Source organism: Uloborus diversus, chromosome 4, assembly GCF_026930045.1.
Source record: "Uloborus diversus isolate 005 chromosome 4, Udiv.v.3.1, whole genome shotgun sequence".
Taxonomy (NCBI): Eukaryota; Metazoa; Arthropoda; class Arachnida; order Araneae; family Uloboridae; genus Uloborus; species Uloborus diversus.
The window spans coordinates 77,712,496-77,728,298 of record NC_072734.1 but is presented as its reverse complement, the minus strand read 5'-3'; the positions used below and the strand labels follow the sequence as shown (position 1 = coordinate 77,728,298).

The following is a 15,803-nucleotide window of genomic DNA, read 5'->3' as shown; positions in this document are numbered from 1 at the left end:
GACTCGACCACTTGTGTAAAAGGACCTAAGAACGTACGCGAAATATCCATTTTGACGATTCTCGAGTTAGTTACAGCTAGTGATGTGCCGGATCGTTAAAAAAGTAGATCCGAGGATACGGATACGGATCCAGATCATTAGTGTTAAGATCCCCGGATACGGATACGGATCTCAAAATGTTTTTGCCCAGTTCAACTATCCAAGTTTAAAATTTATTGCGGAATGTATTCCGGTCACTATAACAACACTGTTTTTTCAAAAAATGTGAACTGCGGCAAAAATATAATCAAGACTATGATTTACTCTTTAAAGAAATCTCCGTTAACATTGAGGGAGAGTTGAAAGGAATGGAACAGCGCTGCATCAATGCTTAGATGGAATGGAAAAATTATTTCTAGCTTACTCGGTAGATGTAGGATACAGGAGCAACCCGAGTAGCATCAACTCATCGGCCGATGATCGGCCGTTCATCGAAATCCGATCAAACTTTGATCGGTCGATGATCGGCCGATGATCGGATTCCGATGAGTTTTCATCGGAAATTGCTCCAATATGTCTCATCGGCAATAGTAGAATCCGATCATCGGAATCCGATGAATTTTGCTCCCTATACCGATGAGATTTGGAGCAATATACGAGCAGTGCTGTTCCGAGGCAATGAATTTTGGATAAAAATACGATGAGATTTGGAGCAATATACGAGCAGTGCCGTTCCGAGCCGATGAATTTTGGATGAAAATACGATGAAATTTGGAGCAATATACGAGCAGTGCTGTTCCGAGGCGATGAATTTTGGATGAAAATACGATGAAATTTGGAGCAATATACGAGCAGTGCTGTTGTTCCGAGGCGATGAATTTAGGATGAAAATACGATGAGAAGTAGTAACAACTACGATATAGGGACAAGCAAGGAGGAAACAAAAATAACAGTGGGAAGAAAACTTGCAGGAGGGGTATTTTCGGATGACGTCATTTGGGAATTACTTAATATATATTATTTTTTATTAACTTGTTTAATTAATTTCTAATTTAACAACTTTTGATGAGCGTGATTCATGAGTTCAATCATAGTCGCTCTAGCCGGGAATCGAACCCTAGTCCTCTGGAATACGAGATTCATATGCTAACCACTAGACAAGTTATGCTAGCTCCATGGCGGAAAATAATGTGTTAAATGGAAAATCATTTGTGGCGCCATCTATCGGGTGGCAAGGCCATGACAGATTTCTGAACGGAAAGTGAGAATTTTATTCAGTGAATATACTTATGGCGCCACAGCTAGTGAAGAGTCGGAGTCGGTAATTTTGGGAGTCAAATTGAACGGAGTGGAATTGTTTTGGAGATAGAGAGAAATCATTCAAGAGCCGGAGTCTCATTTTGTTCGCAATTCCAGTGAGGTAATCGGCGTTGGAATCGTGGAGTTAAAGTTGAATTGATTTTGCAGCAAATTGGAGTAAACCCTTCCAAAATCCAGGAGTCGGATTCGGAGTCAAAGTCTCAGTCATTTTTCCTCCGATTCTCAAACTTGAATGTTGATCCGTATAGCCTTACGTTTGATCAATATTCGGATATTCGAATAATAAAATTTATCCTATTTTAACAGTTGGGAGATTTCCAAAAATTTTAGATTGGGAAAATTTTTATCGGAAAATTTAAACGACCTACTTTTTTTAAGATGAAATGTAACTCGGCAAATTTTCATCGGAAAATTTGATCGTTACGATCTCTTTTTCCGATGAAATGTAGCTCAGCAAATTTTCATCGGAAAACTTGATCGTTACGATTTCGTTTTTCGATGAAATTTCGCTCGGAAAATTTTCATCGGAAAATTTGATCGTTACGATCTCTTTTTCCGATGAAATGCAGCTCGGCAAATTTTCATCGGAAAATTTGATCGTTACGATCTCTTTTTCCGATGAAATGCTGCTCGACAAATTTTCATCGGAAAATTTGATCGTTACGATTTCTTTTTCCGATGAAATGCAGCTCGGCAAATTTTCATCGGAAAATTTGATCGTTACGATCTCTTTTTCCGATGAAATGCAGCTCGGCAAATTTTCATCGGAAAATTTGATCGTTACGATCTCTTTTTCCGATGAAATGCAGCTCGGCAAATTTTCATCGGAAAATTTGATCGTTACGATCTCTTTTTCCGATGAAATGCAGCTCGGCAAATTTTCATCGGAAAATTTGATCGTTACGATCTTTTTTTCCGATGAAATGCAGCTCGGCAAATTTTCATCGGAAAATTTGATCGTAACGATATAGTTTTCCGATAAAAAACAGCTCATCGAAAACCGTTCTCGGATTCTGATCGCATCGATATCAGCGTGCATTACGCGATGAGTTTAGGAGGAGTCGATGATCGGCCGAGCAAAATCCGATGAGTTAATGCTACCTGGAAAGAGTGTAAAGCTGCTACTGGACAGGCTAGAAATAATTTTTCCCATTTTATTTCAGCATAAATGCAGCGCTGACCCGCGCTGCATTTATGCTGTCGCAAATTACTCCGACGCAAATTACTCCGACCGACGGAATAACAGAGCCGGGAACACCTTTACAAACAGTAAATAGAGACTTTTGTCTCACTTTTTTTGAAGGATGCCGGGAAAAACCAAACTGAAGAAAAACAGAACCCCATATCCAATAACAAAAACTAATATTAAACTAAAAATTTAAAATAAAAAAAAACATGTCTCAGAGGGCCGTTGGCTTCTGAAATGATACCTTATAATTTAAATAGGGAATAAAACCTAATTTAAACGGAATTTAAGAGTCTTTTATTCAAATATTTAAAAAATTTTAGAATAGAAACGATCCGTTTAAGATCCGTCAAAAAAGTAATGGATACGGATACGGATACAGATCTTTATTTTTTCTCGGATATTCGCGGATACGGATACGGATAATCGGAACATCACTAATTACAACGAGTTCTATCGTGACGTCTGTATGTACGTACGTATGTATGTGGGTATGTATGTCGCATAACTCAAGAACGGTAAGTCCTAGAAAGTTGAAATTTGGTGCGTAGACTCCTAGTGGGGTCTAGTTGTGCACCTCCCTTTTTGGTTGCATTCGGGTGCTTCTAAGGGGGTCTTTCGCCATTTATTAGGGGTAATCATGGTTAATTTCGATGTAAACTCAAGTGGTGTTGCAATTTGGCGGACAATTGGCGATATATCGCCAGTCTTTTGGTCGCCAAGTTTTGTCGTCAACTTGGCGACAAATTTGGCGATTTTTTTAAAAAATCTGGTTTCAATTTTTTTTTTCTAAATCTCGTTTTAATTTGTCCACTGTTGGTGATATTTAGAGAGTAAACTATTGAATCACATTAAAATTGCCAATGATGGGAAAATGACATAAAACTGGAGTAAAAGGAAGTCATGTGAGGTCATCAGCTCGTTTTTTTTTAATGAAAAATGGAAGAAAAAGTGTGTTTTCAAATTCGATTGATCCTTGAATTATATAAGAAAGTAGAGAAATTATATAGAATTGTATGCACTCAAATTCGAGTTTTTTTGTACTGTGCAGGGAGACAACAAGTAAACGAGCTGATGTGTGAATCACATGACTTCCTTTTACTCCAATTTTAATGTCATTTTCCCATTATTGGCAATTTTAATGTGATTCAATAGTTTACTTTCTAAATATCACCAACAGTGGCCAAATTGAAACCAGATTTTTAAAAAAAATCACCAAATTTGTCGCCAAGTTGACGACTAAAAAACTGGCGATATATCGCCAAGTGTCCGCCAAATTATAACACCACTTGAGTATACATCGAAATTAACAATGATTTCCCCCCAAAAAGGGGCAAAAGACCCTTTTAGAAACACCCGAATGCAACCAAAAAGGGAGGTGCACAACTAGACCCCACTAGGAGTCTACGTACAAATTTCAACTTTCTAGGACATACCGCTCTTGAGTTATGTGACATACATACGCACATACGCATATACGCACATCCGCATATACGCACATACATACATACGTACATACGGACGTCACGAGAAAAGTCGTTGTAATTAACTTGGGGAATGTCAAAACGGATATTTCGAGTGTTTATACGTTCTTAGGCACTTATCCGCGTGTGGTCGGGTTGAAAAAAAAACTCAACATTAATTCCGGGGTGAGCAAAATGGAAGTTATGGCCGAATTTTGAGTGAAATTTTGTTTGCGAATACACTACTTCCTTTTTTGCAAAAGGAAGTAAAAATTGATATTTTACATTTTTGAAGTTTCTTACTCATTTTGGAGAGGGTCCCGACTCCCTGGATCCACTCTTGGCTTCGCCACTGCTTGGTGCAACACGTATTTTTGTGATTTTTAACTACTGTTCGTGGTAATTCAACTGCTTCATATTATCATACCTAAAAATTTGTTAAGTACATAAGTACTTATTATTAGGGTTTGTAAGTGCATATTATTTACTCGTGCATAACATTTATATATTGTAGACAATATAGGCTAACTTTTTAGTTTCGTAAAGTAACGACTTGACCATAATTACTTGATTCTCTAACCCCCCCCCCCCCCCCGCTCTTTTCTTCAACTATTTGTTTATTAAATCTAAAAAGAGCTTTGTACAATGTATATGTTTTAGACATTAAATTCAATGCTTTTCTAACGATTCCGTACTTTAGAATTAACTTATTTTGCTGGAAAAAATTTAAATTTCAGTTTTTAAGGTGGAATGTCCTCTATATTATTATGCTTCAATTTATAAATATAATCAGTACCAGGAGCGGACTGGCCAGAGGTCGGCTAGTCGAGGATCCCCAACTGGGCCAACCACTGAGTGGGCAACTTCAAGCAATTTTTTTTATTGAACTATATATATGTTTAAATTCGCACCTAACATTTTTTTGAAATGGTATTATAAGTTTTGAAAAAAACATGTAATTTGTTTACTCTATGGAAAAAAGTGTTTGGAAACAAGTGTTATTTTTTTCTTTCCTAAGCACAGCCCAGGGACCAAAGTAAATAGCCGAAGCCCACACGGGCGAATGCTTTTCTCTCTTATCAACTTTTTCTCTAGTTTTTAGAACCCTGGAGGCCAACAAGGCACCCACATTGAGGAAACGGGAGGGGGCAGAGAAATTGCTGACATCTACAAATAAAATATGCCTCGTTCATCTAAAGATTTAGATGCATAAAAAATAAAATAACGAACATCTTTTAAACAAAGCAGATATTACATTTTTTTTCAATTAAAAAAATAATCTTTAACCGCTTTCAAAAAGAAAAAAATAATTGAAAAAAAATAGCCCATTAAAATAAATACATCATATATATATATATATATATATATATATATATATATATATATATATATATATATATATATATATATATATATAAAATCGTTTGCTTTTCCCCTGTTGCAGAAAAATATTTTAAAAAATGAATTTAATGTACTTTCAAAAACAAATACTAAAAATAAATGAACAAAAGAAATATTTTCATTGTCAAAAAAAAAAAAAACCCTGCGCATATTTATGTAAGAACATAAAGGACTTCATACCAACAATAATTATCACACAGTAAAAACTATTACTGCGGAGTCAGAGTCAATCTCATTTTGATGTATTAGAGCGAAGGTTTTTAATTCAAAGATACGGAGTCGGAATCGGTCACTTTCCCTCAAAGTCCGCAGTTCTGCCAAAGTTTGCGGAATCGGAGTCAAAGATTTTAAAATTCCAAGAGTTGCAGGAGTCAGTCATTTTCCCTTCGTGTCAAAATTTTTGCCAAAGCTACGGAGTCAGAGCCGGAGTCGGGGAATCGGAGTCTGATTAATTTTTGTGTACAGGAGTCGGATTGGGAAGTCATAGGCGGATTTAGGCCGAAATATTTGGGGGTGCAACAATAGCAGGGAACTGAGGAGGGGGGGGGATTCCTGCAATAACTAAGGCAGTTGCGAAATCAGAAAATAATTTTAGGGCGGGACACACTTTTAAGTCTAAAAAACGCGATGTAAACCATATTTAGTAAGATTAGGGGATGTGCAATTCTTAACATTTCAAACTGCAGAAAAAGTCTTAAACGAAAGTCGATATTAGAAGCAATGGGTGAATCTAGCTACTGGTTTGGAATGGGATTCACTCCCGAGAAAAAATTTGAAATAGTAGTTTTGAAAACGCAGTTTTACAGTTCTTGGTGATATTTTAGAGGCAAGAAAGGTACGTGTGGCTCCAAGGCTATTTTTAGAAATTTTAGTCTTATAAATGTGACTATAGTCCATATTTATAGTTTGGGTTATGAATGAGTCTCATAGACTGCCTCCAATCGATTTTTTGAAAAGCAGATAGAAATACGTAACCTCTCCCCCACGCTACCTCGTTAACTTTTCATAATTGAAGTTCCGAAAATACTACGGAGGACAATTTTTGATGCTGTTACCGGACGGGGTGTTCTGGAGCTCTCCCCTGGAAAATTTTCGAAATTGAAGTCCTAAAAATGAAGTTCTTTTGCAATAATCCATGGTATTAAAAAAAAAGGATTCTCCCACTTAAAGATTTCGAAATAGTAGTTTTCAAAACCAAAATATTAACACTCTTTGATGATAATAGAGAAAGGGTGGTCAGAAGCCGTTGTTCTAATATTTTCCAAAATTAAAGTCTTAAACACATGAGTGTAAGACCATACTTGGTAACGTTAGGGACACTGCAGTATTTCAAAACTGAAACTCCAAAAACGCAATTTTAAACGATTTTCGATGTATTTAGTGATTAGAAGATCTTCCTTGGAAATTTTGCGAAAGTGAAGCGCAGGAAACGAAATTTGAGGTACTCTGTAATAATTTTAACTGGAGAAAGGAGTTTGCAGAAAAAACATTTTGAGGACTAATAGAAAAAATGAAAACGAAATAGAAAAAAAAAAAGGGAGGGGGAGATATGAAAGAAAGAGGATTGTGCGAGAAGGCACGCAATTCGCCGCCAATAATCGGAAGCTGTTGAAAAATTTGTATGTCAATATTTCTTTTTGAGAGAAAAATTAAGATTTTTTCCCAACACTTTTTTTTTTCGTAAAATAGCTGCGTTTTCCCAAAATGAGATCTTTTCTTCTCTTCAATAATAAAGAATATTTTTTTAAAAACATCTACTCAGCATTTTGTGGGGAGGGTCACCAATCTTGTGCCCCTTCCCCCTGGATGCACAACTGCTGCAAAATGTCCGGAAGTCCTCCTTCAAAAATTTTTGATTTTTTACCTTAAAATTGTTGGTTTTCGGTTGATTTCGGTGTAGATTTTATTAATCAAGTTTCTTGCTATAGCCATGTTTTTTTTTTTTTTTTTTTTTGGACTTGATTAGCCATTGTTGTTTTAAAATAGAAGAATTTGTATTGATATACGAACAAATACCCAATTACAGAACATGCAATTTTATTCTATACAATAACACAGCACTGAACAATAAAGTGTTTGAGAAGTTTCTTTATTTGCATGAAATTATTTAATAGGTTTTTTTCTTTTCCCCAAATGGATAAAATTACTTGAATTCTTAATATGAGCACAGTTATGTTTTTCTTGCACTAGCGCCGTGTGGTGATACACTGGATTCAAGTAAATTTACTAGTATAGGAGCTATGATTTTTTCCTCCAACTGCGTTTCTGAGTGAAATATAGTAAACTAATTTTTTTTCAAAACCCAACCAAAAATTTTGGGGGTGCGGCGCACCCCCTGGCATCCCCGTAAATCCCCCTATGTGGGAAGTAGGTGTAGGTCATCAACAGCTAACAAAATTTGGTTGAAGTAAAGCCGCCTTAATGTTCGTGATCGAAATTGATTTTTAGTTTCCTCTTTGGTTATTGTTATCTAATGTTAAAGGATTGGAACTGTTCAAAATGGAACTTAAACTTTTTCAAATCAAAAGATATTTCTTCTTCAAAAGCTTTTTTCTACAAAGTTTTTTTGAAGCAAATTTGCCTCTTAGTTCGCGGAATTTATATTTGCCTTTGAATTTCCCCCAGCCTCTAATGTAAAGTTTTTTTGAACTGTTCAAAATTGAACGAAAAATTGCTCAAATATAAAAATGAAACATGTGAATAAGGTGTCTTTGCCAAAATCTTTCGAACAACAAAAAAAAAACTAGTATGTTGTGGCCATTACGAAACTTTCTTCTATATTTTTCCTTTTTCTGATCCCTCCCCATGCTTGACGAGGAAGCAATATTCCTAACAAAAACAAAATTACACATGCAAAAACTTGACGACCATCCCAATGTCTGAATTATTGTAAAAACAAAACAAAGAGCGAAAATGGAAAGTTGCTTTAAAAGACTTACTTGAATTAATTACAAATATTTTATTTATTAACAAACATAAGATGGCAACAGTGAAAAATTTTAAATCATTGAGATAATATTTCCGATCATTTCCATACAATTAAAATCACGAGAAATACGCAGACGACAATCTATTACGATTTATCTTTCTTATTGTTGCATTAATAAAAATATTTTTATTCGCAAAAAAAAAAAAAAAAAAAAAAAATCAACACCTCTTGGAGGGATTGGAGTCAAAATTGAACCAAAGCCTCTTTACGTATGGATTCACATATATTCCAAATTTCAACCAGAACGTAGCATTACTTCTTGAGATAGGGCACTCACAATGGAAAAAAAGAACGAGCGATTGCGCTACCCCCTTTTTAGCTGTTGACACCAAAATAAAATCAGCTCTTATACCCACTAAGGGCTACTTGTCAAAAAATTTTTGTTTGATTCCGTTAGTTATTTCTTGAGATACAGCAGTCACAATTGACGACAAAAAACGTTCTATAATTCAACCCCCGTTTGAGCTATTGACACCAAAATTGAATCAGCACCTGCTCCTGTTAGGGGCAACATATGGACCAAATTTTGTTTGATTCCGCCAGTTACTTCCTGAGGAATAGCAAGCACGCGTAACTCAAAAAACGTCCCATTGCTCCACCCCCCTTGGAGGAATTCGCGCCAAAAACCAATGGGCACAAGTTCACATAGGGGCACATATGTGTACCAAATTTCGTTCAATTTCATGCGGTAGTTTTTGCTGTAGAGCAGCCACAAAAAACTGGTCACACACAGACGTGACACACATACACACACACACACAGACAGACAGACATTTTCCAAAAACAGTCGAAATGGACTCAGCACACCTTAAAACGTTCAAATCATTCGAAATTCGAAAATTTGCACGAATCCAATACTTTCTTCTATATATAAGATATAGAAGAAAGTAAAAATTGTTCGAATCGGACTATTCACTCAAAAACAGGGGCGTAGCTAAGGGGGGGGTTTTGGGGACAAACCCCCCCCCCCCGAAAAGTTAGCCTCAAAAAAAAAAGAGAAAAAGAAGAGAGAAGAGAAAGGAAAAAAAAAGAAGAAAAGGAAAAAATTCCAAGCGATTATATATATATATATATATATATATATATATATATATATATATATATATATATATATATAAGAAGTAACCCCCCCCCCCCGAAAGTCGGGTCTAGCTACGCCACTGCTCAAAAGTTATTACGGGAGGGCGGGGGGGGGGGGGGCAGACAGACGACCAACAGACACAGGTGCAGCAGTCACAAGTGACGTATTGAATCAGCACTTGTACCTGTCAGGAGCAACGTATGGACCAAAATTTGTTGAATTCCGCCAGTTACTTCTTGGGGGAATAGCAGGCACGCATAACTCAAGAAATGTTCCATTGCTACTCCCCCCCGTCCCACCCTCTGGATTAAATCGTGCCAAAGACTAATGAGCACAAGTTCACACAGGAGCACATATGTGTACCACATTTCGTTCGATTTCATGCGGTAGTTTTTACTGTAGAGCTTTCACAAAAACCAGTCGCACACATACAGACACAGGGGTAGACGGACGGACACACAAAAAGACAGGTATTTTCCAAAAGCGGCCGAAAAGGACTCGGCACACCTCAAAACGTTCGAATAGGTCAAAATGTGAAAATTGGCACGAAATCAATATACTTCCTTTCATACATTAGATATAGAAGAAAGTAAATAGAAGTAATTTTAAAATGCAATGAACAATTTTTTTTTCTTAAGAAATCACACATACGTCTGCGATTCCTCAAGCACCAAAATTTTGTTCACACACACACACACACACACACACACATCATTACCCTTTCAAATTAGTTTTGATAAAATATGAGCTGTCATGCTCTTGACAAAATGTTCGTTCTTCCGTGGAATGGTCTCATTGTGAATTGTACTATATATCGTCGCGCTTCAGAGCAACAGTAAGACATCTAATCCCAGAAATAACACTTAGATATCCTACGGTTGCTCTGAGGCGACGAAAGACGATATGTTATTTAAATACAGATTAAAAGCTTGCGTATTTTGAGTGCCAAGTACTGTTTTTACTTTCTTCTATATCTAATATATAGAGGAAAGTATTGGATTCGTGCAAATTTTCGAATTTCGACTTTTAACGGATTCGAATGTTTTGAGGTGTGCCGAGTCCATTTCGGCTACTTTCGGAAAATGCCTGTCTGCCTGTGTGTGTGTGTGTGTGTTTGTGTCACGTATGTGTGTGACCAGTTTTTTGTGGTCGCTCTACAGCAAAAACTACCTCAGGAAATCGAACGAAATTTGGTACACATATGTGCCCCTATGTGAACTTGTGCCCATTGGTTTTTGGCGCGAACTTTTCCATGGGGGTAGGAGCAATGGGACGTTTCTTGAGTTCATGCCTGCTATTCCGCAAGAAGTAACTGGCGGAATCAAACAAAATTTGGTTCATATGTTGCCCCTAACACGTACACGTGCTGATTCAATTTTGGTGTCAATAGCTCAAATTGGGTTGAACTATAGAACGTTTTTGTCGCCAATTGTGACTACTGTATTTCAAGAAATAATGAACGGAATCAAACAAAAAATTATCGACAAGTAGCCCTTAGAAAGTATAAGAGCCGATTCTATTTTGGCGTCAATAGTTGAAAAAGGGGTGGCGCAATCGAACGTTCTTTGTTTTCCATTGTGAGTGCCATATCTCAAGAAGTAATGCTACGTTCTGTATGAAATTTGGAATAAATGTGAATACATATGTAAACAGACGTCGGTTCAATTTTGACACCAATCGCTCTATGGGTGGCTGATTTTTACTTTCTTCTATATTTAATATATAGAAGAAAGTATTGGATTCGTGCAAATTTTCGAATTTCGAATTTCGACGGGTTCGAACGTTTTGAGGTGTGCTGAGTCCATTTCGACTATTTTTGGAAAATGTCTGTGTCTGTGTGTGTGTATGTGTGTGTCACGTCTGTGTGTGACCAGTTTTTTGTGGCCGCTCTACAGCAAAAACTACCGCATGAAATCGAACGAAATTTGGTACACATATGTGCCCCTATGTGAACTTGTGCCCATTGGCGCGAATTCATCCAAGAGGGGTGGAGCAATGGGACGTTTTTTGAGTTACGCGTGCTTGCTATTCCTCAGGAAGTAACTGGCAGAATCAAACAAAATTTGGTCCACATGTGCCCCTAACAGGAGCAGGTGCTGATTCAATTTTGTTGTCAATAGCTTAAACAGGGGTTGAGTTATAGAACGTTTTTTGTCGTCAATTGTGACTGCTGTATCTCAAGAAATAACGAACGGAATCAAACAAAAATTTTTTTGACAAGTAGCCCTTAGTGGGTATAAGAGCTGACTTTATTTTGGTGTCAACAGCTAAAAAGGGGGTAGCGCAATCGCCCGTTCTTTTTTTCCATTGTGAGTACCCTATCTCAAGATAATGCTACGTTCTGGTTGAAATTTGGAATATATGTGAATCCATACGTAAACGTAGGGTGGAACGAAAATGACCTTATTTTTTTTTTTTTTCAATTTTTTTTGGTTTGCCGTAGGGGGGAAAAGTTGTCATTTAAGTTTAAAAAGAAGCAGAAGAAATTTCATTGCTTTACTACAACACCTTTAGGTGCCGCAACGAGCTTAAAGTTTGATAAAAACCGAAATTTCCATTTAACAATGAAATTTCTTTTTATGCTTTCCTACTGTATATAACGGCACAAAATATGATACTAAATACATTTTTTAAGCATTACATTAGGAAAAAAGTACTAATTACAAAATACAGTTTTAAAAAAATCATAATCTGTACTAATAATTAAGCTGAAACTCTGTCTGGACATCTAGATGTCTGTCTGGATCTCTGTGACGCGCATAGCGCCTAGACCGTTCGGCCGATTTTCATGAAATTTGGCACAAAGTTAGTTTGTAGCATGGGGGGGGGATGCACCTCGAAGCGATTTTTCGAAAATTCGATTTTGTTCTTTTTCTATTCCAATTTTAATCACATTTACCCGAGCAACATTATAAGATGGGCGAGTAAATTACCAAGTTGTCATAACGTGGAACCGTAACATGGGCATTGGGCAAGCCAATTGGCGAGAAATTCTTCTTACATTATTTGTAAATATACAAGCAAACCAAATGACCTTTTAATTTTTCTACAACGGGCAAAGCCGTGCGGGTATATACTATAAAAGACATTAACAATTCCATTTTTACCATTTAAAGTATTCTTAATGATTGTAAATAAATGGTTAAACCTGTATGATGTTTGTGTCTACTTTTTTGACACATTAAAGTGTTTTTATTTATTTATTTATTTATTTATTTATTTTTCTACCAAATAACTCTTTCTTCCAAATAACTCTTAAGTGAATTTTCCGTCTCTTGCGATTGAACCATACTTTTTAACAGCCGCTTAGGGGTTACAAGTTTAACTTTGAAGGATTCACTAGACAAATGCTTTACCAAGGGGGGATTCGGTTATTTCATTTTCACCCCATGAGATCAAATCGATGTAATCTTTGGCAGCAAAAATTATTTGTTGAGCTTTAAACTTCTTGACACCGCCTTTACTTTGTGTTCTTGCATTCAACACACGTCGTAATCCAAGTTCTCTTACATTTCTACGCTCTTTGCATAACACAGCCAAATGGAGATTTTCTGTTGCATCAAAATACCTATTTCTTTATATAACCCGGTCTATAATGTTCTTAAAATCATGAGAGAGATATCGTGAATGTAAGATGCGTTCAAATAAATGTTTAGAGCAGTAAGTACGAGAAGGTTTTAACTTGATGTTAAACCACACAGGAGCATACGCATTGCCCACTTGATCTGTACAAGAAATGGATCCTTTCTTGAAAATGTATGAATGAATAATGATTACTATTAATATATTTCAGTATTATTATTTGTTTCAAACAATTTTAGCGAAATGCCGTGCCCCATATAAAGGAAACTATACTTTACTACACTTTAACAATGTACTGAGTCAAGAGTCTTCAGATTTTCAGTCGGATTTTTAGTTGCCACGTACAATCGAAACATACGGTTTGCAAATGTAAGTCATCTAGAGTGGGAAAGTTTTCCTAGGTTCCTTGAAGATAAATCTAGTGAGCAAGTCCCACTTGATATCATGAGACACATATCCAATACATATTTGTGATCGGTACTTATGTCCTGTATGTTCTCAAAAAAAAAGGCTATTTTCAATAGGTAAGGAAGTAACCACAGGAAGATTAGAGCAGGTTTCCAGCTGTTGACCTATTTTGTTTTTAAATTCGTATGATTCTTTTGTTTTACCATCTAAGAATCCATTAGGCTTCTATTCCTGTTGTCGCAAAGAAGCTCCTGACGAAATGTAATTTATTCTGGAAACTAAAAAGTCATATATATTTCACTTACAGAAAGGTCTTTTTCAGCCGCACTTTTTATGCCGTGTCTAATAAAACAGTAGCATTTCATTACATCTTCGTAAGTAGTTAGTAAAAGTTCATTGAAATAGCTAAAGATTCCAAAAATAGGACATTCTGACGTTTGTCTCGTCTGCACTTGTTTAGACTGAGCCATTGCAACTCACAACAATGAAGTATCTTACCAAGTAACAAAATTTTACGTTACTCACTAACTCAACTCGACAAAGAAATTGACACCTGATCTGAGCTTGGCCCCACTCACACAAATTCCTCCTGACCAGCCATTTAAACCAACTGACCATTTAAACATCCGCTGCTGCAAGACTCAAGCTCCCAGATGCCAGTGCATTCGGCAAAAAGTGCGTTTTTGCGAAACTTACTTTGCTCTTGCTGCACCTCAAAACATAATCCGAACAACAAAAAAAAAAGTTATTGTGCGACCTGTTGAGCATGAAAATTGCTTTTCGACAGAATTTGGAGCATAAAGATAAATTTGAAATTTTTTTTTTTATTTAAAATGTAGCAAAAATTGCAATTTTGCAAAACTTTATGCTCTTTGCGACACCTCAAGACGTGCTTCAATATTTTTCATATTTTTTTTTACATCTTGTTTGCATGAAAAGACAACTTTTCCGCACTACGGCAAATTGAAACTAAACAGCACGAAACTGCAGTCCTCGGCTGGAAATGACTGAGCTGGCGGTGTATTTCATGTAAACAGGCTTTGGTTCAATTTTAACTCCAATCGCTCCAAGAGGTGTTGATTTTTTTTTTTTTTTTTTTTTTCGAATAAAATAGCTTTATTAATGCAACAATAAGAAAGATAAATCGTAATAGATTGTCGTCTGCGTATTTCTCGTGATTTTAATTCGGAACTCCAGCGCTCGAATACGCTACCTTGCGCTGATTTACATAACTGCCGAAAAACCTATAACATTGCGTTCCATGTGTGTCTGTTGACGTAAACATAGGCAGTTTGTTATGAGTATTTATTAACGCAATCGATGTGTCTTGGATTGCTTTCAGAAAAAGAAAGTATTTTGTCCCTTAATGTTATTCTCGAGCTCTTCAAAATAATGTTAGTCTTGATTATTTCCCTCTAAAAAGTGAGTTGACTGTCGTAAATGGCGTGAAATCCTAAACATATGAAAACTCTGGATTAACAAACTTCGCATCTGCAAGTCTATTCGAAGCATTTTTTTTTTTTTTTTTGGAAGAGGATAACTTTATACAAGGTAAATTTTTTTTATTGTTTTGTGTGAATTTGTAAGAATATGTTTTTTTTCTCTCTCTTAATCTTAAGCTCAAAAGAATGATAGTATGCAGTATTATCGTAGAACGGAATGAAAAAGGTTTAACCACACATGAGAATTTTCATCGCGAAAATAGTGCGATTATAGTTTAGGGTTATAGTTTTAGTATTATGCGAGCAAAGAACACTTCTTGCTTGGCGAGATTTTGCATGTCAGTTGTAAACCATTTTTATTTTTTATCATGTGTGGATTAAAATGGTAGAAAGATAACAGAATTTGATAAGTTTAAAGAAATAATGGAAGATCAATTAAAAAGAAAACTACCGCCATGTATCCGTGAGAATTTTATTGATGATGCATGACAGAATTAATTCATAATTCAGAAATTAGAAACATACGAAACCGAATGTAAAACAATTAGCGCTAGCCAAACAAAACAAAGAACTTTCATCTTCCTCTTTTGATAACACTGATAAACAAAGGTTTATTTACATGAAATATTTATAGTGTTCATATGGCTACAATAAAAATGTAGTTTTATCAAGAATTGATAAATTTCGAATTCAACATCGTGGAAATGGCTGCTTACAACTACGAACTACGTAATTTGCATTAAGTTTTGACACTTAGTAATGCTTCTTGAATTCCCATTTCTTTTTACATGGGCCAGAATATCCACAAGACATGAAAATTAATTTAAAAAGAATAAAACAAAAAACTCATGCATACAAACAAAAATTACTAGGCTTTTTAGCATATTCTACGCTACAGCGTGCGTTTGTTTTAGTTTTTTCATCCGCCATTAGACGGCGGCTGCAGTGCCCC

General features: G+C 36.0%; 1 protein-coding gene across 1 annotated transcript in view; it reads left to right on the top strand.

The window, feature by feature from the left end:
• LOC129220652 (A disintegrin and metalloproteinase with thrombospondin motifs 7-like) overlaps positions 1-4,471 on the top strand; it is a 52,088-nt gene extending 47,617 nt beyond the window's left edge. Inside the window, exon 10 of the mRNA XM_054855080.1 lies at positions 4,463-4,471. Within this exon, the coding sequence (XP_054711055.1) occupies positions 4,463-4,471 (9 nt within the window). The remainder of the gene's footprint in view (positions 1-4,462) is intronic.
• Positions 4,472-15,803: the final 11,332 nt, after the last annotated feature.